This window comes from Misgurnus anguillicaudatus, chromosome 13, assembly GCF_027580225.2.
Source record: "Misgurnus anguillicaudatus chromosome 13, ASM2758022v2, whole genome shotgun sequence".
NCBI lineage: Eukaryota > Metazoa > Chordata > Actinopteri > Cypriniformes > Cobitidae > Misgurnus > Misgurnus anguillicaudatus.
In genome coordinates, this window is record NC_073349.2 from 5913839 (window position 1) to 5939483 (window position 25645).

Consider the following 25645-nt stretch of genomic DNA (forward strand, 5'->3'; position numbering starts at 1 on the left):
TGGTATTTGTTTCTTCTTACTATGAAAATCAACTGTGTGGAAACTCATACAGGTAAATGAGTAAATGATGACAGAATTTACATTTTTGGGTGAACTGTCCCCTTAACGTATATTTTTACACATAGGTAAGTTAATATAGTGTGTACTCAACTCCTACCAGAAGCAGAAAATGATAATGAGGTAATTTCTAAAAAGATTTAACAAACTTCAAATCTGATCTTCATAAGTAGGAACTGACGCAGGGTTACAGCATTACGTTTTAAATTGATACTTTACACCATAAATTACTGTACAAGATAATACATATTTAAAAGGAAATAAAAAAATAAAAAAATTTAATTAAATAAAATACCTACTGTATATAACTGAAAGCAAAAATATATTCATAGACAGAGATAATAAACACTGTTTAAACAAAAAAGAATAACCCTGACCGAAATTGAGGACATCTTTATTTTTTATTATTTTTTACAGTATTATTAACAGTGTATTACACAAGTGACTAAATCAATGATATCAAATTCAATAATCATAAACCACTGTTATTTACTCCATCTTTTAGACGAAGTAATCATTTGCATAATCCATATAATGGGACTATGGTGACTGAAAGAGCTCAGAGGGGATGATAGTGTTAAATTTAATGCAAAGCCATTATCTGGATGTGAATAAAATCTGTACTAGTATAACATAGAGGCATGTATGTTTATTTGATTTTTTAGCAAAGCCAAAAACTAATTTGTGAGATTACACTGTCAAAAATAAAGGTACAACGCTGTCACTGGGGCCTAATATGTAAAATTTAGGTACAAATATGTATCTTTGAACTGCCAATATGTACCTTTGAAGTACTAATATGCACTCTTTGGGTGTACCTTTTGGAAAGGGTACTGTCCCAGTGACAACTTTTGTATTTTTATTTCTGAGACTGTACCCAAGTTCACACAGGTTAAAGTCTGTCATTAAAGTATCTCTCAAACCTATAATGTGATCATTAAAAAAATAAGTTCATTCAATTAATGAAATGGTTCCCTTTTTAGATAATGTAAACACCAAATTGTACAATGATAAACTATTAATAGAAAAGCAAAAAAGACTCATTAACTGGCCATTAACTATTGAACACCACAGTTTTCTAGTATTATTACAGCATCTAAGATTTCACAGGTGTGAAGAAAATAAAAAACAAACCAAAAACATGCACTTGGTAAGTTCACATTGGTAATTTAACATTTATAATCGTTCAATTAATTTGGTTAAAAAACTAAATTAAATATCCAGCATAATAGGTGTATACAAATTGAATATATGGAAATAAAATTCTGCTATTTAAATAATTAAGCTATTTTTGTATAGAAAACATCTTGCCCTATAAATTTAAATTATAATTTTTTTTACAGCTGGTATTAATGTTGGTCATTATCATCCAGGAGATCTTTACTACTACTACTTCTTCTTCTTCTTCTTCTGATGGTCCCCTTTAAAACAAATTACAGTCAGTGTGAGATTTGATCAAAAAATGAAGAGTTTCGTTGCAAAACGAGATAAATCCATTTTTTTACATTTTTGTCAAAACATGTTTATTATGTTATCATGTTATTATTTTGTTTTATGGTGCTACTTAGTTGTATTTTTTAAGTTATGAAGGTTTAAATCAAAACAAACCAACTGAATTGTGAATTGATATTAACTTGAATGAACAACCAAAAAACGAGATTTCTGAACAATTAAAAAAAAACGGATTTATCTCGTTTTGCCACGAAACTATTCAAATACTCTTTCTGACAGTGGACTATATGGTTAGCCGGATGTTGTCCACAATACTGTTAAAATTAAGATTGACCCTGAACACACTGCAGATGAATTCGGTTGTCATTTCACCTTTTAGTGCTTAATCCTGTTCTGTACACACACTGTTCAGTAATGTATGGGAGTGACAACCACATTCTACTAGTTTTACTTTAATAATGGATAAATCTTGATCGCTTCATGAGCCAAGCCCAAAAACAGTTGTTATTGTTAAACCCAAAAATGGCAAGACAGCAGCTGCACAAATGCGTACATGCAACGCCGAGACTTAAATAATAAATTAGAGAACATACTGTTATAATATTACAGTTGCCATCCAGATTATTCAACCCCCCAGAGATGGTAATAATTTACAAGTGTGTGCAGAGTTTTTCAAAAATTGCATTTATAACAGTTTAGTGGCAAATAAAAATAAATAAATAAAAGTGATAATGTCAATAAATAATTATAGGATTTTTTTAAAGGTGCAGTGTGTACATTTTTGCGGCATCTAGTGGTGAGGTTGTGCATTGCAACCAACGGCTCAGTCCAATGCTCAACCCTCGCTTTTGAAACGCATAGAGGAGCTACATTATCCGAAACCTGACAAACATGTCATCGTCGGAGACAACTTAGTAAAAAAAAAGTTTGTCCGTTAAGGGCTTCTGTAAAAACATGGAAGTCGCCATTTTGTGCCTCCATGTAAGGGGACCCACAGTGTATGTAGATAAAACATCTCATTCTAAGGTAATAAAAACACAACGGTGCATTATGAAAGGTCTTTATACACCCCTGATCATTTTGTATAACATTTTTCATTTATGTCAAGACATCCTTCTAAAAAATACACACTGCACCTTTAATACAACAGTCATGATTAATCAAACCCTTTTTAAACAGTGGTGTTTTCAAGTCCATTATTTCAATGGTATGGTACCAAATTGTGTTAAAACACATTTAAGCCTTTTCATTCATTAAACAGAATAAATGTTTGATCAGAGAAACTAAGGAAAAAAACTTAATTTACTGCCAAAGACCTGCAAAATGACCCAAAGAAAGGAGGAATAAACATTTTAATGCATGGTATAAGGAACACACTAGACAAACATGGCCTTCATCTTGCCAAATGCCACAAAGAAAATGAAGACTTAAACATGCTAAAATGTATTTGATGAAGTTCTGGAAGAATGTTTTATGTAGTAATTTGACCAAACTGGAACTGTCAGGACCCATGGATCAGCCTTATGTCTGCGAGAAAAAAAGGCAAAGCTTCTGAGCAGAACATCATGTCCAAGGTCAAATATGGAGATGGTCCAGTCTGGGTGCCTTCCTTGGTACAGGAAGTGAAAATGTATGAAGGACATCATAAATTATTTGATGCAACAAGTCATTTAGGCAAAGATGGTGTTCCCTTCAGTGCAGACTTAAGTTTGATGATCCATATGGACTTTCCTGCAGCCCTCCCAAGGTATTTATCCAAATCTAGTTAAGCTTGGTTCAGGGATCAGTCATAGTGTGTTCTTGAGTGGTTTGTTTTCTCTGTGTCATTCATGGCATTTTTGGGAGTGAGTCTTGTTCGGTACACAAATGGAACGAACATTTAGGGGATTCTCTCCTGCATTTGAATGCAGCTGAGCTGTCACTCCAAACACTTTTCAGTTTGTACGGGTATAAGAACCTCTACAAAAAAAGACAGAAAAGCTATTGGCTTCAGCTTGGTCAGAGCTAATGTAACTATGGTGTAACTAAAAAGAAGCCATTTTAATTATGGAATTTGTTATGCAGTTTACTGCCTGTTATTTCAAACCAAATACTTTCAATTTAAATCCATTTAAACTCAGCCTCGGGCCATTCAGAAGTACCACTTTGTTTAGCAGAATCCATTAAAATTGATGATGCTAATTTAGAAGAAAAGATGTGAGAGACATTTAGAGGGTTCTGCATCTAAGCTCTTCAAATATCTGAAAAATACTGATAATATGCAGTGCTTTTTATATTGCCTTAGTGCAATTCCACAAATACTGGCTCATTTTTACTTCATTAAGTTAAATTCGTTCCATTTTAATTTGTTTTGAGGCTCTGTAAATTTGCACTTATTAAGCCTTTTTATTTATTTGCGTTTAAAATTTTCAACTGACTAGGCTTACCAATAAACAAATATGAATATTTAATTTGTTTTAAATCTTCCATCTTTGTCGAAAACAGCAACATACTACTTTTTTAGCACTAAAATCAGGATAATGAAGGTCGCATCACGGCATCGAGCCAACCAAAATCACAGCAAGAGAAAATCCTTCAGCGCAACAGCCCCAATGTACATAACAACACTATCAATCCACCAAACTTTTCATTTAATTATTGGAAATAGTGAATGAGCAAGTGTACATCGAAAGTGCATTGTGGGTAAAAGGTACAAAAAGTTGGACACAACAAAATGGCAGACGCCAAATATAGTGCACTATATAGGAGATAGGGAACAGTTTCGGACACAACCTTAGACTTTGCATGACTGTGGCCCTCCAGGAACTGAGTATGACAGCCCTGATTTAAGCGGTCTCTCACCTGCTGTACTCCAGATCATATAGTTGAGCTTCTCTCCTAACAGGTAAAGAGGAACCATGGTAAGGGAAGCACCGCCAAGAAAAAGACACAAACCACCGGGACCTAAGTGAGCCATGATGGGATACACCCAAATGTCGGAGACATGGTGCACCCACAATACCCTTAGAATTGACAAAAGCATACATAAACAGTCAATAATAACAATGTTAATATGAAAAAACAAGTCATTTAAATGTTTCTTTGTGAACAATAATAGAACAAAGTACTTACCATAACAAATACAGGACAACAAATAAAGCCAGAACGGCAATCCCTTTTAAACGACTGGGGTACTTGTTATTCTGAAGCCACGTCTGCATCAGCAGCAAAGGCAGGATTACTGTGTGCTGTGTGGAAAGAAAAACAGAAATCGTACTTGAAGATTACAACACAGACAAAAATCATAAATTAAAAATGACACATCTTAACATGTGGAGCATACTAGGAAAAATAATTTTTTTGATAGACTCATCTAATGATTATTTAAATGATTATTAAACTATTTAGGCTTTTAACTTTGACAAGTTATCTAGTCAAGACATCATAGACGAGGTTTAAAATACCTAAGTCTTTCTTGTGAGATAAAACGACTATTGCACTTTCAAAATTTTGTTAATTGTTGACATGGTTGCTAACATTAACCATTTGTTTAAGCCTTAATGAATACATAACATGGTATCTATAATATAAAATTTACATTGCAATTACTGAGTTTGCCTCACATGAAAATTGAGCTTCAGAAGATGATAACTTCAGATGCATATGATAACATATCGAACTCTGCAGACATAATTAAAATTAACAATTTATGCATGTTACCGTATTAATTAATGCACTTACCAATGCATGATTCATCCAGACAGGAATGATATCATCTAAGTATTTGGGATACACCAACTCTCGGTTGTAAATATAGAGTGTCCAGAAAGATGCAAACACGAACTGTGGGTAAGAAGAACATTTGAGGAACAAAATTGTCATATGTGTATAATGCACGGGGGATATGCACCCTAACTTAATAAAATAAAGATGATTCTCACCCCCCTGCACTTTTTCAACTTACCACCACCATTTTCACCAGCTCTGTTACTTAGATTTAGGTGAACTAACATTAAGCCCACCATAGGTGAGCGTTATAAGACGAATCATCTTTAAGCACGCACGTCTGTTTTGAGAGTCAAACTTTAAGAGATAGAAGCAGGAACAAGCGTGCTCATAAGTGCTGTCTGTTTCTATTTTTAAAATGTATGTTTTAATTCATCTATGGAATATTGCTTTAACTGAACTGATCTGTTTTTGTGTCATTCACCGCAACAGAAAAGTGACCTACTGTACCTTATCTCACTGTGCCACCCACATTTTGTAACCCCCTGCTGTACTGATATGGCTTGAATTTGTTTTCTTGTCTTTTCAAAAGCTACTACATCAACAATTTACTAAAATCATCTTCATTTCAACACATGAAGTCTACGAGCAGCCTTGGAGATTGATTCTTACCTCCCAAATTATCTTTGGCAGCCCTTAAATAGATATTTGTCTGGGAGGACCACAAAGGACACAAGACAATGAAAAGGTTTTGTAGGTAAGGACAACCCTGTCACAAACAGCTTCAATTTATATAAATCACTAATTTGCTGGAAACTGGTTGTTTATGCTGCAATGTATGGTTACAATGGGATGATCACATTTCTGCGTTGCTCTAAATAATAAGGCAAAAACTGTTAAAGATCGTTTTAGAAGCACAGTGGTGGGAGACCACTACATTAGAATTGTGTTGGCGGTGAGAGTGCTCAGGTTTTGGCAGATATGTGCAGGAAGCTCTCTCCATAATCAGAGTATTGAACATTTCAACTGATGCTGATTGCCTCAGGGAAGTCTTTTCTGACAAAATTTAATGATGTGTCTTGAAAATCAAGTTCAACATACTCTAATTAAAACATAAAATATTAAATTTAATTGTAGCATGCATGAGCTAAATCATACTTTGTTCATGTGCTATAAGAACTGTCACAACCTGCTCCTTTTATACAGCTCTGGAAAAATTTAAGAGACCACTTCACTTTTGCTCTTAATTAGCATGTATGGCGGCCATTCCAAAAAAGCAAACCTTTTTTATTATTTTACAAAAGCAAAATTTTTTTTTTACAGAAGCAAACCTTTTTTTTTATTTTACAGAAGCAAACCTTTTTATTTATTTTACAGAAGCAAACCTTTTTTTATTTTACAAAAGCAAACCTTTTTATTTATTTTACAAAAGCAAACCTTTTTATTTATTTTACAAAAGCAAACATTTTTTTTTTTACAAAAGCAAACATTTTTTTTACAAAATCAAACCTTTCTTTTTATTTTACAAAAGCAAACCTTTTTTTTAATTTACAAAAGCAAACCTTTTTTTTTAATTTTACAAAAGCAAACTTTTTTTTTATTTTACAAAAGCAAACCTTTTTTTAAATTTTACAAAAGCAAACCTTTTTTTTATTTTACAAAAGCAAACCTTTTTTTTTTACAAAAGCAAACCTTTTTTTTTTTTACAAATGCAAACCTTTTTTTTTACAAATGCAAACCTTTTTTTTACAAAAGCAAAGCTTTTTTTTATTTTACAAAAGCAAACCTTTTTTACAGAGCCCCTAAGGGGATATGGAGAAAATTTTAAATAAAGTTTACTAATTTAGTTTACTAAATAACCTATCGCGTGCTAACGTGAAACTATTGCATTTAGTTTTGCAGGTGTGTGCACACAAAACTAAACTTTAAAAAAAATTCTGCACATGAAGGTTTCACGTGAGCACACAAAAGTTTCACGTGCGCACACGAAAGTTTCACGTGAGCGCTTGAAAGTAAACTTTAGATTTTTTTTACTCCAATGTCACCTTAGGGGCTCGTTTTTTATTTTTATTTTACAAAAGCAAACCTTTTTTACATTTGCAAAAGCAAACCTTTTTTTTATTTTACAAAAGCGAACCTTTTTTTTATTTTACAAAAGCAAGCCTTTTTTTATTTTGCAAAAGCAAACCTTTTTTTATTTTACAAAAGCAACCCTCAGGAGTGACAACAGCAATGTGAAAGACTGAGAGCATGCCAAGATGCATGAAATATGTGATTAAAAATCAGGGTTGTGTCATTAATTATTAATTTTTGAACTCTTCTTAAATACATTCAATAGCATTAGTATTGGGCTGTTTAAAAATAAATACTTGTTTTTACTGCAGTAGGTCTAAAGCTTTCTTTTACTGTCTATGGTCTAAAGGCACCTCTATTGTTAATCTGACTTTGACTATTTTTTTCTGCAAATTTAACAATATTATGATTGACTATTTTTTTCTGCAAATTAAACAATATTATGATTGGGGTGTAGGAGAAATCTTAAGAACAACTGAAAACAAAGCAGGAGACTTCAAGGTTTGGCTGTCAAGTTTCAAACCTGTCAACGTCGGATTGGACTATCAAAGCAGTCGTGTGTTTCCCCAGTGTGTTTGCTTCAGACTTCATATTTCACGTGACTAGTGACGTAACGATAAAAGTTCCGAAAAAGGTTCATTGAAGAACTTTTTGAGCTTAAGGCAAGCAAGCAAAGGAGCCTCGGTGTCAGACGTAACGTTACTAGCTGAAGTGGTCTCTTTATTATTTCCAGAGCTATTTGCATGGAAATAATACATTTCTCGTGCGCGCGAGACAGGTGTAAATTAGAACATTATATCAAGGTTACTTACGGTGCAAATAGGAAAAGACAGAGCAGTAAAGTAAAAGTCTCTGGCTTCCGCGAGGATTCGAGGCGCTCCACTGCGAGTCTGTTTTACAGGTAGAACCATATGAATTACATCCACTGCTGCAGCTAATCCAAAAAATATCGTCTGCATAACCTACAAACAACAAAAAACGATATGTTACATGAACACACAGTGTGACCACGAGTGACAGCAGTAACGAACATGTAAGAACTCCAACCAGATTAATAAACGTCAAATATTTCCAGCGCCCTCCATATGATCGCACACCAGGATGTCTGTCCGCGGTTTGCAGAGAGCAGTTAGTCCACAGCGTAAATAAATACCAAGCAAAAATCATCAAATGAGCCAAAAGACAAATCTTTGGTCCTCGTCCTGTAGCGGGCGCCATGTTTCATTGACAGTAACTAGACCGGACATTGACCGCTCTGGTCCTTTGCTGCGTCACGACACGTCCTGTCGCTGTGCTAAAAAATTAATATTCACGAGTTTCCTGTTTTACGTTAAAACTGTGGGTGCATCCCAATTTGAAGGCTGGATTATTCAAACCCCGCGGACTTTGAAGTCGAGACTCGGTCTTCGAAGGCTGCAGCCTCTGAAGTCCACGAAGCTCGCCTACGCAGGAAGTTGCGTCACCTGCTGTCCCCGCCCACCTGTCAGCTGTCTGCGGGACACAACCACTGATCTATGGACACAACAGAGACGTACTGTATTAGACTTTAAAAAATAATATCGAGCCAGATATTTTTTCATTATATTTTAGAATATTTGATGCGTTGATGCAGATTAAATTACCCCATAGTGTATCAAATTTAAAAATATACAAAACAAAAGCATGCAGAGTATTGCAGCAATACTATTAATTCACACCATTAAAACGTTATCATAAAACATTTACTGAAAACGTGCAAATTACTATAGGTGGTTGATTATTAATTAAAATCATAACAAGTTTGAATATGACTAAACATTGGAAAAGCTTGGGGTTTCTAATTTCACCAAGTGTGTTTTGGGAAAAACAATGAAGAATGTTTATAATCGAATTCTTGAAAAACAGAAATGTATAACTAATGTCTGACAGTTACGTACCAACTGAGCAAGGACTGCCAAAAATCACAACAACAGGAACTACCAAAGATGCCATTTACTGTATTTACTGAATTAATCATACACAAAACAATCTACAAACTATTGTGCATAAGCATCATAACAGCAACAATACATGCTTTTGATGCTAAAGCGTGACTATCATTTTGAAATCGGTTTTGGAAAACAGCACTTTAATGTGAAACAGGGAACTCATGAATATTCAGCTTTGATATCTCAGACATCCTTACCAGAGGACATAAAACAATGATATTTAATATATAAAACTGTTGATGAGAAAATAAGAAAATCATGGTAAACACTCAAGGGGTTCACAAACTTTTAAGCAGCACTGTATACTGTATCTAAACATATATTTTATTATTTATTTTACTATTTTCTTATTTTTTATTATCAGTTAATTGCAAATGTATTTATAGCACATCTCACAATTTTGCATTGATGCAAAACACATTTACAGAGAAAACATTAGTAAAGCAAAGACAAGACAAACAAAACAATAATGAAAAAATAGAATGTTGTTACATTTTTCCACATAAGATGTATGGAAGATTAAGTGTAAAAAAAATATTTGTTATTATATTAACAGATATGTGCCAAACTGTCACCATATTTATTTTGCCATAACTTTAGAAATGGCAAGAATGTTCTCTTTGTTCACATCTCCTTGTAAGGTACCAAGTTAATAATAAAGTAATTAGATAAGGCATACAATGGATAATATTTGGTTGAGGAACCATTTTTAGTGCTATATAGCACCTATATAGCATCTATAAAGAACCAAAAGTGGTGGTATAGCACCACCATAGCACCATTTATGGTTCTAGACAAGTGACATATACAGCGGGGAAAATACGTATTTGACACATCAGCATTTTTAAGGGGGGCTAGTGACACAAAATTTCCAACAGACGTAGCCATCAAGCCAAATATTGACTTCATACAAAGAAATCAGAACATTTAAGTACACAAGTTGAGTCAAAATAAATAAAGTGAAATGACACAGGGAATAAGTATTCAACACACTTTATTTATTACTTTAAACTATTTGAATAAGAGGGTGCTAGAAAGTTTAAATATTGAGAAAATCGCCTTTAAAGTTGTCTAAAAAGTCATTAGCAACTGCATGCACTCACAAAAATTGTTTTTATATTTTTACAGTAGGAAATGTACAAAATATCTTCATGGAAAGTGATCTTTACATTATATATTATACTTTAAAACATTCTAATTATTTTGGCATAACAGAAAAATAACTTTGACAATTAATTGTTGGCTATTGCTACTAATATACTCGTTGTTATTTAGGACTGGTTTTGTGGTCCAGACCGTCCAGGGTCACATTTCTAATTCTGTGTGAAGGCTACATGTCAATTTTTATTTTTACTTCTGCGTTATGTCCGCAACGACATGCAGACTGGTAGTAGGCAGTGTCGACGGGCATGTTGCTTTTGTAACCCACAGTATCAAGGCAAAAGCAAAGCTACATTAAACTCTGAACACTGCTGTCTTAGATTAAGGTCTGAACTTATAACCATTATTTATTCAGGATTTAAAAATATTTCCTATAGAATTATTACATTTTTTAGATTATCATTATAAAAATTATCATTATCGCAACATGCTATTACATTAAATATTTACACACTCATGTTTCGGTAATAAGAACTAAAAAGTTGTCTAGGTACTATGACAAACAAAATTTTAACTTTAATTTGGAGAGAAAAATATGAACTGCTTACCTGGTAGTCATCTTGAGTATCACAGTCAATTATGTCCCTTCCAACTATTTTTTTTTTTTTGAAAATGTTAGTTCCTTGAGGGCTTAAACAATGATTGAAAATTGTTGATTGAGAGAATTTTTCTTGAACACATTTATATTCCTTATTATTGTCTCTACATTTACCAATGATCACCAAATACCACATGTTTCTTTACTGTAAATGTTTATAGTATAACATGCACTGAAGCTTTTTATTTTGTAGATTTTTTTAATTATAATTTTTCCATGTTAAATAGCCAAAATCCAGTCATGGACACATTGCAGTAATTAAAATTTTCCCCTTAAATGTGGAAAAAAACAAAATTGGTTTGTATGATGTCATTTGAAATCATGTGCAAAATAGTACATGTAGAGATGTTTGTAACTGTATGCTTCTTATTTTGATACTTTGCATTTACTTTTTGTATCAAAATGTTTCATGACACCTCATAAGTCTAATTTCACGAGAATTACCCAGATGTGTATGCATTCAACCTCTTTCTTGAAATAAGGTTATCTTTAGAAAATAAGTTGCTAAGGCTAAATGCCCTGAAAATTACTTCAGTTTTTAGAACCAAAAGTTGAGATTATCCACTTACTCTGAGTTAACTTATTTAGGCAAAGTCATATATCTGTTTTCTGAAACAACCTCTTGGCAAAGTGTTAGTCTGTTTTGTATGGCACGGTCTACATTTTGTACATAAAATAGAAACATCTACAGTACTTTGTACTAATATTCTACAAAATACTCTCTCTCTTTCTTTACACACACACACCTTCGCACGCACTCACGCACACGGATGTTTTTGTCTCGCAGGCCCACACAAACAGCTTTCATATCTCATGTTGTGCACACATTAGTTGATCATTCACTCGTGTAGACAGGTGAGCTACTTTTGTTTCCTGAAACAAAAATGAAAGTTACTTAATATTTTAGTTATATTTTATAATATATCTTTTATGATAGCTTGTTTACAGAGAATGTAAACTTTTATAGGCAAAGTATTGTGTCTGTACAGTATATGCACATTATTGTTTACAGATTAATATTTTAACATGATTTATTACTTTTGTTGTTGCTATTCATATTTCATTTGGATGTTATGGGGCAGTCATCATTTTTTTAAACGTGTTTATTACATACAATAAACATTTTATGTACAGATGTCCTTAATGCTGTGTTCTGAAAAGATTGTTTGATTTTGAGCACAGATGAAATGGTTTTGAGGTTGTTTTTGCCAGAAAAGTCAGAGGTTTTGTAAATGCAAATTGAAGATTTGGTTTAGTGTTTAAGGTTTTGGGAATGTGGCAGATGGGTTCAAGAAATGTGTTTAAAAAAACCTGTAAATTATTGGCCCCACTAACCTTTAAGATAACAATAGTGATGTTTTACTTCGCAAGCACCGCTAATAATTAGTATGCCGGATTATAATAGTTATGCTTTGGATTGTTTCAACCTAACTGCTTATAATAATTTAACATGCATATTAAAGAAAAAGTAATAATGCATCAAGGAAAGCTAAAATAAATAAAAGATAACCGGTAAAAAGGGTTTTTAAATAAGATTTAATAGTCTGTGCTTTTTAATATCAGCTGGAAGTGAGTTTCAGTGGAGTCCAAGATCAGACGGCTCTGTCACTTTTATGTGTCTGAGGGACAGCCAAAAGTTATCGAGTTATTTAAATTTATCTTCTTATTTGAATAATGTAAAAAGTATTAATCCAATTCCAAACTATAGATTTAAATTTTACAAAATCCTAAAAGAATGAGGTACACTTTCAGAAAAAAGTACAAAAGTTGTCCGTACCTTTTGAAAAGGACCTAATATGTAGCATTTTGGTACAGCTACCAGTATGTACCCCTGTCTAGGTACCAATTTGAGGTACCAATATGCACCTTTTAGGAAAAAAGTATACGTTTTTAAAAGGTACCACCCCTGTGACAACTTTTGTCATTTTTTCGAAGAGTGTAATAATATAATGTAATAATAATACTGATGAAGTAGCGAAATCTGTAACATTGTAATTGGACCATAAGAATGAAAGCAGTATTAAAGTAGACAGTGCTGAATAAAAATCTGTGCCATGCTGGCTTTAAATATTCCTTCATGTGGAAATATGGTAGACCTCCTTTTTAGATACAAAAATAACAGTGAAAGCCGTTTAGTACATTGCATATTTTTTCATAATCTTTATTTACTGCAAAGCTTTATTTACTGTGTAAACTTGTTCATGCTGAGTTACCAAATGTCCTTCATGGGTCTGATTCACAAACCTGAACATCCAGTTTTTTTGTGGTACATTAACAGTCAGACCAGCATAAGAGCTCACGGTTATAGTGGACACTTTTAAACTTTACATTCTGCCTTTTAGGAAAGAAACGTCTGTGACTCTCCGCTCAAAAACACAAAGGACATAGAAGATGGCGCATTATAATCAAGTAGGCAAAATATTTACAATCGTAATTACTTCATAGTTACATTCTCGGGTTCTTAATAACTAATATATCTAACATATGTAATTATCTTCTTTAGCCTTTATCCTCATCATCTGCCAATGTCAATCTGGGTGTGTCTGTCAATCCTCAGTAAGATACTTTTATATTTGTCACAACAAACTAAATAACCTGTATATCATTTAAAAGTATGTGAATGAACATAAAATGATGTATTGTGTGATGCAGTCATTTTGATATGTTGTTATTTGTGTTAGTCTGATTTGTTGTTGTTGCTGTGTATGTTTTCAGTGCCAAACCCACTGACTTTGACTTTTTGGCAGTGATAGGTAAAGGTACCTTTGGAAAGGTAAGATTAAGAATATACGGGTGATTCTCACGAAAACTTGGTTTTAAAAATGTCAAGCATGAAAATGTAAAAATTGCTTAAATTTACTTTTTTCCCCGCCAGACATTGAAAAACAAAGTCTGGAGTAAATGGGAACATTAATTTAAAAACTTTTACTTATCATTTAACACTTTTTGTAACATAATTTAAAAAATTAGTCCAAAAAAATCTCATTACCGCAACAGTCAGAAAACATCAACACTGACATTATTTTCAAAATGACATGACAAACCTGAAAGAACATAATTTGTAGATTCTGCACATGCATTTAAAATCAAAGTATTATGCTTCTATTAATTAAATTAACATTTAATAAGCATCTGTTGCGGTAATGATAATCAAAATGTCGTGTAAGCATTCTGACAAGACAATATTTCAAATTAACTGTAAAAAAATGATCTTACCTGGTAGCCATCTTGAAGTAACTGGTCCATGTGCTTGGTCACTCAAAATCAAACTTTATTAAAATTCTGTATGTGTGCTTAAACTGTTCTCAAAAAGTGTTGCGGAGGATGAGAACATCAGGCATGGACACATCATTTTCCTAATTTTTCTTCATTATTATTATACATGAATATTCAGTAAATATTTTTTCTGTCATCTAAAGTAGTCTAGCAAAACATACATTTATTTTTTTCTTAATATTTTTGTGTTAATTTGATTATATTACAACATAACGCATGTTCAAACACAGCTGGACACATTAGATAAAATTTCCAATTATAAATTCTTATGTTGAAATCACACATTGTGCAAGGTAGAACACAGTATTGTGTTAATTCTGATGCTTTTTAATGTTACTATATTACACATTTTAAAGCTAAAATCATTAGTGCTGTGGTGTTTCAATGGTTTCGTGAGAATCACCCATACAGTACCATTAGACTTTACAAATGATTAACACTTCATAAGTTAGTAGGGGTGTGACGAGATCCATGCCAAGAGATCTCGAGATATTAATATGTCACAAGATTTCTTGTTGTGGTGAAATACTTGATACTCGTGATAAAGTTGACTTTGTGGCAAAACCTTTTACAATGCATGCATTATATCAATCTGTATTTAACTGCGTCTGCTTTTTGTTTGGGTTTCCAATAATGTTATTTTGGGATCTCATAAAGTCTGAGGTGCGTTGTGTTTGATTGTTAATGTAAAACCATGTGTGTACTTGATACTTTATTTGAACCAATTATAATTGCCTCATCATTATCATACTATTTCCAAAAATATCAAATTACTTTATTAATATTTCTTTGGGACAGTCCTAATTAAAATATTTCAAAATTATGTGATTTTAGTTTAATAAAAGACTATTTCCATTATATTAATTATCACATTTTAAAAAGTGTAAAAATCTTATCTCGTTCTCGGGAACCCAATCTTTTGTTTCATCTCGTCCTGATGGTAAGTGTCTCGTCACATCCCTATAAGGTAATCTTCTAAGATAGCTTTTTCAGTGGGTCTTAAAGGCACAAGTTAATTATAAGTTTACCTGCAAAAAATCAAATGCCTTTATTTTGCTAAATTGTGCTTTGTCAATTGCAGGTACTTTTGGCAAAACTCAAAGCAGATGGAAAATTCTATGCTGTAAAAGTTTTGCAAAAAAAGGTTATATTGAAGAAAAAAGAGGTTTGTATTTATTTGGTTTTAAAACATGCTACATGTCTATTTATTTTGTACAGTACCTGTTTGTTTTTCATATTTTATAGTTTATCAACCCTTAAGACTAATATTAGATAACATGTACAAGATAAGAACTAGCACAACTAGTACAGTAAGCAGTAAAATCTAATCTAATCTCACTTTTACTTTGCCCTTTGTACTATACAAATAGTATAATAGCCCAAATAAACAGTCTAGATAGCCCAATAAAACAAATTGCATTATTTTTCTAAACAAAAATAAAAACTATTTTTGATGTAACAATAGTTTGAAATCCCTGCTGAATGCTAGTACAGGTTGGTTTATGCTGGTATAGTTGGTCTAATTACACTCTAAATAAATAAACTGTTCTAAATAGCACTTAACGTGGTTCACTGGCTCGTAATAGGGGAACCATTTTAGGTGCTATATAGAACCATATCTGGTGCAATAGTGGTGCTATATCACCCCCGGATGGTTCTTCATAGGTGCTTTATGGGTGCTAAATATCACTAAAAATGTTTCCCCTATGATTACGAGCTTTTAGTGCTATTTAGCAAAAAAATTTGTTTATGGGGCCAGCATAGTTTTGCTGTTCTCAAGCAAAATGGAGCTGGTGAGGCTGGTTCACCAGCATGGCCTTGCTTAGTTGAGTGTGAATGCAGCCAGTTGTTTGTAATCAAGCAGCATTGTGTAGACAAGCATTGTTCCCTTTTGAGAATTTCTCACTCGGCGACACTGCATCAATAGCTGATACTATGGGGAGAATCTCTTCTTTTTTAATCTTTCTGAAGCCTTATTCAATAATGCCAAGTGCAGTTGCAGATTGCACTGACCAATGTCACTCAAGATGGTGCATAGAGCAGGAGTATCCGCCACTATAGATGGCAGTGCCGGCCCGAGCCTCTTGGGGGCCTTAAGCAGAATTTGTTTGCCCATAAATTTTTTATTAAAAAATAAAGAAATTACAAACATTTATAAAAAGAACAAAGCTGCACATTAAGTAAGGGCTAAAATTAGCATTAGGTTCAGAAATCAAATCAAATGAATTATAACACTATCTTTATTGTATGAATTCAATATAATTACTTTTTTTAGAGCTACAGAAGTGATTTTCTCTTCGTTTTGGATTGTTTGATTAACATTAATGACACAGACTTAAGTAGGTTAAAGGATTAGTCCATTTTCTTAAAAGAAAAATCCAGATAATTTACTCACCACCATGTCATCCAAAATGTTGATGTCTTTCTTTGTTCAGTCCAGAAAAAATTATTTTTGACAATAAAAATAACAAATATACACCTTTAAAGCACAACCTCCCGTCATGTAGATCCGGTCGTGATGCGCCAGCTGACCCCCGCAATACGTCATGACGTCAAGAGGTCACAGAGGACGAACGCAAAACTCCGCCCCAGTGTTTACAAGTGTCTTGAAAGAGGACCGTTCCTACGTTGTTGTATGTCAACTGATACTAATTAATGTCTTTGTGTCAGTGTATTGTTTACAATGGTCCGCAAATGTGCGTTTTATATATGTAACACGTGACCTCCCTACGTCACTACGCAATTACATTAGGTCGCGCTGGATCGGATCTAGACAAGAAGTTGTGCTTTAAAAGTGTATTTGTTATTTTTCTTGTCAAAAATGACAATCGTTTTGCTAGATAAGACCCTTATGCCTCGTTTGGGATTGTTTATAGTCCTTTGAAACTCCGTTGAAAAAAACCGCCAAGTGTTGAGTTATACATTAAATGTTGGGCTCTATTAAAGTCCACCAAAATCAGAAAAATCCTGCAACTTTTCCCAAAAAACACAATTTCTTCTCGACTGAACAAAGAAAGACAACAACACCCTGGATGACATGGTGGTGAGTAAATTATCTGGATTTTTCTTTTAAGAAAATGGACTAATCCTTTAATTAAGGTTACTGTCTCTTTAAGAGAAGCACGGACCTGGTTTTTGCCTAATCTATACATAAACCTAAGACATAAACAAGTGTTTTTATTAGAAAAAGAACACTGTGGAGATCATTTTGTTTGTATGTGCCCTATCAAGAACGGAAAGATTTATGTTCGCTTGCTTTCTAAAACGGATCTGGTCTCTCCAGGTGTGCACTACTGAGTGCACTTAAACGCGCGCCCACACAGAGGACAAATTACAAACGGCGCAGCATAAAAACATTACGTTGTTTTTCAGTGCTCTATTCTTCAAATGTATGTTAATGGACTACAGTTTGACACACCGTAGCGTAACTCGGCGATCATGGATCACTGCTATGTGAAGGGAGGTTTGGCAGCTGATCTGTAGTTAAGATTGTATACATTCATTTTACACAGTAACATTATCTTAGTGTAGTCTTTGATACGCTTTAGCTATGATTTGAACTAATAGAATGTACGTGCTTATTTGGCTTGTTATCAGAAATAAACTACTCTAAAAGGACTATATTGTTATTGATTCTTTGCAGAGTTTACCGGAAGTTACAAAAGCCATTTGTTTATGTTGGTACTGTTGAAACCGTCTATATAATACACTGTGAAAGTGACATAACCTCAGAATCTTTCTTATTCACACTGAAAAGAGACGGTCATCGTTTGCGTCCAATTCACCAGTCCAATAATTAAATTAGTATCTAGTAGCAGTAATACAAAGGTTAATGTTGAAATAAAACTACTGTTATTATTATTAAAAATAAACCCCTTTGCACAACCTCTGTTTTATACTGTAGCATTATAATGTTTTGGTTTTGACGTGAATGATGTCACTTCATATTTTTCTTGTTTATCTCCATCAATGTTGTCTTGTGTCATATAGCAAAAGAACATAATGGCAGAGAGGAATGTGCTACTCAAGAGCTTGAAACATCCTTTTCTGGTCGGGTTACACTACTCCTTTCAGACCGCTGAGAAGCTTTATTTTGTCCTGGATTATGTCAATGGAGGAGAGGTATGAGACATTTTTTATAAATTCAACAATAATTCACACAAGCATCAGAGTAACAAAAATTAACCATGGTTTTATCGTGGTAACAATGTGGTAACCATGGTTTTTTGGTGTATTGATATACACTCTTAGAACAGATGTGTTAAAAACAACACATTAGTGTTGATTCTGGAACAACACACTAAATGTGTTGTCCCAAAATCCACCCATCTCTGTGTTAATATTGAAACAACACATTTGGTGTTACTTTTAACACAACTTGTGTTATATTTTAACACAAAATCAACACAAAATGACACATAATGTATTAAAACTACACATAATGTGTTAAAAGATTAACGCACAAAGATGTGTACAAAGTTAACACATCCTTTCTAGGAGTGTACTATCCACCAACAAAACCATGGTTTTACTACACTAACCATGGTTTAACTATAGTTTTTGAAAACCGTGGTTGTCAAAACTATGGTTATTTTGTGGTTACCATGGTTTTACTACAGTAACCATGTTTTTTTAACTGTAGTAAAACCACACTCTTTGAATAAATGTGTTAATAACAACACATTCGTGTTGATTCTGGGACAACACACTAAATGAGCTGTCCAGAATACACCCATCTCGGTGTAATTTTTAACACAACTTGTGTAATATTTTAACACAAAATCAACACAAAGTAACACATAATGTGTTAAAATTACACTTAATGTGTTAAAAGCTTAACGCACAAAGATGTGTAAATCCTTTCTAAGAGTACATGGTTAGTTTTCTTAAGGTAATCTCTGCAGGGGTCTGTATATTGTTTTCTACAACCTTTTGAAAATGTGTAACCTTTAAAATTTATTTTATTTATTTATACAAAGACTTTCCATGTTTAAGTGCTATAAGTGGGTCCCCAGTGCTTCTATCAACCTAGAAAATGTGAAAAAGATCAACCCAGTAACTTAGTTTTGGTAAACCATTCTCTGCAAGCATGTGAAAAAATAGCTCATTGAAATTTGGCTCCCCTTGTGATGTCGTGATGTCCGCCCTTTAATCTGCACTATCCAACCACGGCACTGCCATTTAGTGCAGAGATCAGCTCATTTGCATTTAAAGGACACACCCAAAAACGGCACATTTTTGCTCACACCTACAAAGTTTCAATTTTTAAATGTTATAATAAATTATCTATATAGTATTTTGAGCTAAACTTCACATACATACTCTGGGAACACCAAAGATTTCACATCTTAAAAAAGCCTTGTGAAATGTCCCCTTAAAACAAAGACACAAGTGCATGCAGTAGCCTAGATGATTTCAGGTTCTTGTTTTTGGAGTGACATTTGGAGTGACACCTGCCCTCATCATAGGCCCTGTCCCAAATGGCGCACTTCATGTGGACTTTCGGTCTCGTGGCCTTAAATTACGCATGCTCGCTTAGTCTACGAGTCCGTAGGGTGTCCACATATTTTTTCACTCCAAAGTGTGCTCATCAGCACCCCCTTTGCACCCTTGATGCGGTCTTCAGCGAAGCCCACACTGCAGCAGGCTTTGGACACTTTACCAACCCAGAAGTCCTTGTGAAAGAGCAATCAGACGACGGAACAGAGTAGTTCACACTGATAGGCAACTTCTCTTCCTATTTCTGTCGTGACGCTGGAGTCTGTCCCAAAATACAACTCCGGTGCACCCTGTTGGACTCGCGTCAAGGGTCCCTAAGGTCTGCACTACATGATGTCATCAAAGTGTGGGCTCTGAGGAGGTCCACAAGTCTGGAATGTGCCATTTGGGACTGGACCATTGTCAAATTTAGTTTAGGTTGGATGGCATAAAATGTTAAAAAAAATTGATCTGTTGTTTTAAAAGTTGGACTAAATGTTCTTTCCCTCTCCAGCTGTTTTACCACCTGCAAAGAGAGCGATGTTTCTCAGAACCACGGGCTCGCTTCTACACGGCCGAGGTGGCCAGTGCCATTGGTTACCTTCACTCTCTCAATATAGTTTACAGGTCAATAACTGTGAGATTTTCTGTGCATCAAACTATAATCACATTTATTGTTGGCCTGACCACTTTTATGTCTAAATGTTTTCCTCCAGAGATCTCAAGCCAGAAAATATCCTATTAGATTACCAGGTACAGTGCATCATGTATTTCTAACAGAGCTGCTAAATGCATTTCAAGTATTCTATATTGTTGTAATTTTTGTGGGGGGGTCTTTTTTTCTAAATCAGGGTCATGTGGTGTTAACAGATTTTGGACTGTGTAAAGAAGGAGTACAAGCAGAAGAAACCACCACAACATTTTGTGGTACTCCTGAGGTAAAAATATAGATTAAAAAAGGGTTTTTATTTTTTCATCTAAAATCATAAAATATAATCTTGTCTTCTATCAGTATCTAGCACCTGAGGTCCTACGAAAAGAGCCGTATGACCGAACAGTAGACTGGTGGTGCCTTGGAGCTGTGCTTTATGAGATGCTGTACAGCTTAGTAAGTTTACTAATTAATTTATGTATTTTTGTGTATTTTAATGGTGCCTTAGAATGTAAAACTGTATTTACATAGGCATAGATGAATAATAAGAGTACTGTACATGGTAATGACATATCGTGTGCTGCAGACACGATTGTTGCCTCCTTCATATTAAACCATGTGCATGCAAAAGACAGACAGACCAATAACAACACCAACTGTGACATTACAATCGAGATTAACTTCTTCCACCCTGAAGCTATTTTGGGGATTTTCGCCTGGATTTGGCCTACCCAATTTCAAAAGCTTCCCATACCCACATGCAGAGGTGCACATACAAATGTTTGGTATCATTTTACAGGAAACCCTTTGAAATTACATAAAACACTGTTGAAAGTGCTAAACATGGTTGTATGTGATGTCAGTCCTCTAATAAACACAAAAATAAATAGGCGCTTTTTGATGTTTTTTTTCTAAAGTTTTTATTTAAAAGTGTATAACTCTGGCCCTGAGTGCCTCAGCTCCCTGCAGACAGTTTTGTTTGATTCCAGCAATTGCCAGCTTACAGAGGAAAAAAGATTTTTTTCTCTATCATAATCTATGCAAAAGTTATTTTACTCCAACTGATGGGAGGAATAATACCCTTTTTGTATACAATTTCTGCCTAAAAACATTTGAAGTGCTCCCATAACCACATACAGTGGAATAAATGCAATTGCTTTATATCATTTTAAAGAAAACCCTTTGAAGTTACATAAAAAGCTGCTGTTTGTGACAAATAGTGTTATTTATGTTGTTTTTCATATGATAAAACACCAAATTTTCTTTTTTTATGTTGTAAATACTGCCTCTGATAGTGTATAACTCTGGTTCTGGGTGCTCTAGCAGACTGCAAACAGTTCTGGTTGTTACCAGCAGCAGACAGTAAACACCCAAAAAAAGAATGAACTCTTTAGCATGTCGCATTCAAAAGTTATTTTCATTTTACTGAAGTGTCCGAAAATACATTTTTCATATAAATATTATTTTTTTGTTTTGGACATATAATAAATAACAAGGGATTATTCATGCACACAACCAAAGAAAATGCTGTGAATGGACTCATTTTTTAGAGTAGGACCTAAGAGAAAAGATGGTGTATCATTTGTGGCTATATGTGCTATCTGAGGCAGTCCACACTCAATTTTCCCATATGTTTACAAAAGACGATTTTTTACCTTATTATTCATTCAACTATTGTTGGATATGTGTTAATAATAGAACAAAAATAACGCTGTAGCCTTATTCCTGAGAATGAGAGCTTTCATTTGATATAAGACTTGCCGATGTTTGTCATACTTGAAAAATATGAAATATGTGAATATTAAATCATATAAAAAATTATGGGGGGGGGGGGGTGATGGTGTAAATTAAGTGTAACTAACTTTCTTACAGTAAAAGATTTCTCAAAGTGATGCATATCTGGAGAAAGTAGAGAGTCTAAGCTTTCAAACAGTATCTCATATGTGTTACTGGGGTCCATGATGGACCATTAAAGATTAAAAGAATATTTTATTTGAGTCAAAATACGAAATTTTGTACCCGGGACTGGGTCATCAGGATTTAAGAGGTTAACTACAATGTTGTTACAATGCTAAAAACAAAGTTGTGACTGCTGAGTTAGCGCTATATGCTAGTTAATGCTATATGCTAGCGTTTAGCCTGAAGTTCTACTATTGATGTTACCATTGATACGTATAAAGGCTAGATATGTTATAGCGGAGTCTGTAACGTCATCATCTGGCGGCCATCTTACCACAGGGCGCTCGCTCACTCGTAGCATTGAGTTTAATGTTGCAGGTACTTTTAAATGACCATAACTTGCTTAATTTTCTACCAATTTTCAAACGGTTTGGTTTCTTAGAAACGTTATTAACGTGGCTATAATTCTGGATGCTTTAACACGTTCCATGAAAATGATTATTTTTTGTTTAAGTATGCAGTGTCATGGGTACATCTTTGACGTTTATAACAAACCAAACCGTTCGGTAAAATCGGTAGAAAATAATGAAGCAAGTTATGGGCATTTAAAAGTACATGCATCGTTAAAACACAGTGCTACGAGTGAGCGAGCGCCCTGTGGTAAGATGGCCGCCAAATGCGGACGTTTCACACAAACTAACCACTCAGAAATGTCCATCTCCAAACAATCGATTATTTCTCAAAATCTGTATCTTCATCTTATACAGACTCAAACATAAGGTCTGTTTACACACACACAGAGCTACTGAAGGAGCTGCTCTGAGAAACAGCCAATCAGAGCAGAGCTCAACATTATTATTTATGACCCTTTCAAATAAGGTAATAATAGACCATTTCATTCTGGTGACAAATCCTAGGGTTGTAAATTGACATGTTAAACCATCTCTGGATAATTTTTGCACTTAAATAAGCAACATGCCTTCTATGTAGATATCAGGGAGCCATTTAACAGATTTTTTCAATGCATTCTTTCGCACCTTTAAAACTTTGCTGGAGTAATAAGACTTATGTACTTCATCCTCAACAGCCTCCATTCTACAATCGAGATGTATCTGAGATGTATGAAGCAATTTTACATAAACCCCTTCACCTGCCACCTGGAAAGTCTGAGGCCGTGTGTCACCTCCTCTATGGACTCTTGCAGAAAGATCAGCGTCGGCGAATAGGAGCTATTGCTGATTTTGTAAGTGAACATTTAGTGCTAAAAAGGCACTACCATTGCAGACTTACCATAGCTTTGATAAAATTGTGATAAAAGTTTCAGATAAATGAAGGAAATTAATTTAATTTAATCATTTAAAATTAATTGAAGAAATTTCATTTGGCCAAATGCACTTTAGTGTACAATTGTTTACCAGACCAAGCTTCATTTTTAACATATTAACTGTTGTAATTTTGCAGCTGGAGATTAAAAACCATGTGTTCTTTGCCCTCATAAACTGGGATGATCTCTATCACAAGCGAATTACACCTCCATATAACCCTAATGTGGTAGGTTCTTACAATCCCCTTATGTTAGAAGCCGTAACTTCTATACTAACACTTTTATTTAGTTAATTATGGATTCTGTTGCATTATGTTTTAAGTGGCACTGTTACTATAGCAAGGTGTGTAATAAGATTTTGTACAATTATTCAGAGAGGCCCTTCAGACCTTCAGCATATTGACCCAGAATTCACCAGAGAGATGGTGCCCAACTCTGTGGGCCGCACCCCAGAAACTACACATAGCCTGGCCACCAGCAGCTCCAATGCTTTTAATGGCTTCTCCTATATTTCTGAAGAAAATGGCTTTCTCTGAGGCACGCCAGCTGATTAAAGTTTTTCTCAAATAAGGTTACGCTTTAGGGCATCGAGCATGGATCACTTTTTTACAATAATAAAGACTTGAAAGGAAGAACATGGACATGCCTTGTCATTATTTTTATAGACGGTTTCGGCAGCAACAACATAAACAAGCGGCTTTGTGGCCCAATAACTTCCTGTAGACCTCAATCAATAACTTCATAGTCCTTTTAGAGTTGTTTATTTCTGATTTGACAAGCAAAATAAATAACTAAGTAATTTACCCTTGTATAATGGGTATCAACTACTACACTGAGTTAACGTTACTGTGTAAATAATGTATACAATGTTAGCTACAGATCCTTGAATTCATGCCTGGCTGCCACAGCAGTGATCCATGCTCGCCGTCTCCCCTCGTCTTTAGGAAACTAAAATATTTTAATTTCGACAAGGTATGTGTTTCTGAGATCAGTTTAGCCACTAGACACAGCGATAAATAAACACAGACTGAAAGTTGACTTTTGACTAGCCGTGTAACGGTGGCAACGTGCGTGCATCCGATGAAACCGTCTTAGAGGTAAAACACATAAAGATGGAAATGTGTTGGATCATGCATTTTCTTTGTGTAATAAAATGAAACAAGTTTTTGCATCAGCATAAAAAAGATCTTTAAATCTGTTGGATACATAGCTATTACTGTTAGAAATATCATTATATGATTGCCAAAAAAAGCATAATTGTGGTTTTTTTTCTATATTGTTGCATAATTTTCATTATAGTAAAATGTTTTCTGCAAATCTAATTTGCAACAGTGCACATTATAAAACAAATGCTATCAAATGAAGCTGAAAATGTGTAACATTTGTGCATAAATTCATGTAGTGCAATTGTGTGTTTCTATCAGAAACCAAGTACTTTTTCTTTGAATGTAAATCTATGTTATGAAGAATCAATTAATGTAACATTATTTAATAGTGCTTTGAGGTTAAGTATTAACGCATATATTTAATAAGGTCTTAAGCTGTTTTTGGAGGCAGATACTGGTGTGTAATACCACTGATAAAGATATTATATTCATATTAAAGTTTATTCATGTTGTTGTTCTTTTCTTTTATTGTGGCCACACAGAGATACTTTTCTGCTTATTTTGTTATAAATTACACTAAAAATAAATGTGTAAATAAAAATAAATTATGTTGAAAATAAATAGTTGCGAAAATTTACTTTAAATACAGCAGGGAAGTAACAGACACAACAACAGCAAATATGAAGACAGCAAGCACTTAATGTAATCCTTTTTAATAATTGAACATGCTGCAGTGCATGCTGGGAACTTCCAAAACCTCGTTGAAATTATTTGTTTAGATTTTCTGTTTGAAGTTTGGAAAACAAAGACTTGAAAAAAATGTGCAAGAATTGTAGGTTATGTGTGTTAAAGTGTAAAAATATAATTAATCTAAACCAAAATAAATGAGCCAAAGCC

At 34.0% G+C, this 25645-nt stretch overlaps 2 protein-coding genes across 4 annotated transcripts; one reads left to right on the plus strand and one right to left on the minus strand.

The window, feature by feature from the left end:
* Positions 1–435: 435 nt before the first annotated feature.
* On the minus strand, positions 436–8747 carry adtrp1 (androgen dependent TFPI regulating protein 1). 2 transcript variants are annotated; one of them, XM_055188765.2, is made up of 6 exons: positions 8335–8744; positions 8100–8249; positions 5230–5331; positions 4621–4736; positions 4351–4511; positions 436–1478 (listed from the first exon to the last, which is right to left on the minus strand). In XM_055188765.2, exons 1-6 carry the CDS (start codon positions 8503–8505, stop codon positions 1447–1449), a joined length of 732 nt encoding a protein of 243 aa, XP_055044740.1. In that variant the 5' UTR covers positions 8506–8744; the 3' UTR covers positions 436–1446. The 2 variants fall into 2 exon arrangements, with proteins under 2 accessions (XP_055044740.1, XP_055044739.1); XM_055188764.2 differs by lacking the exon at positions 436–1478 and adding an exon at positions 1718–3468 and having other exon boundaries at positions 8335–8747.
* sgk2a (serum/glucocorticoid regulated kinase 2a) lies at positions 5818–24470 on the plus strand. 2 transcript variants are annotated; one of them, XM_055188761.2, is made up of 13 exons: positions 5818–5971; positions 13356–13422; positions 13517–13569; positions 13729–13786; positions 15371–15454; positions 18280–18411; positions 20282–20394; positions 20484–20520; positions 20619–20705; positions 20780–20875; positions 23406–23561; positions 23780–23869; positions 24017–24470. In XM_055188761.2, the coding sequence occupies exons 2-13, from the start codon at positions 13405–13407 to the stop codon at positions 24176–24178; spliced, it is 1086 nt and encodes a 361-aa protein (XP_055044736.1). In that variant the 5' UTR covers positions 5818–5971; positions 13356–13404; the 3' UTR covers positions 24179–24470. The 2 variants fall into 2 exon arrangements, with proteins under 2 accessions (XP_055044736.1, XP_055044737.1); XM_055188762.2 differs by lacking the exon at positions 5818–5971 and adding an exon at positions 11789–11868.
* The last annotated feature ends 1175 nt before the right edge of the window (positions 24471–25645 follow it).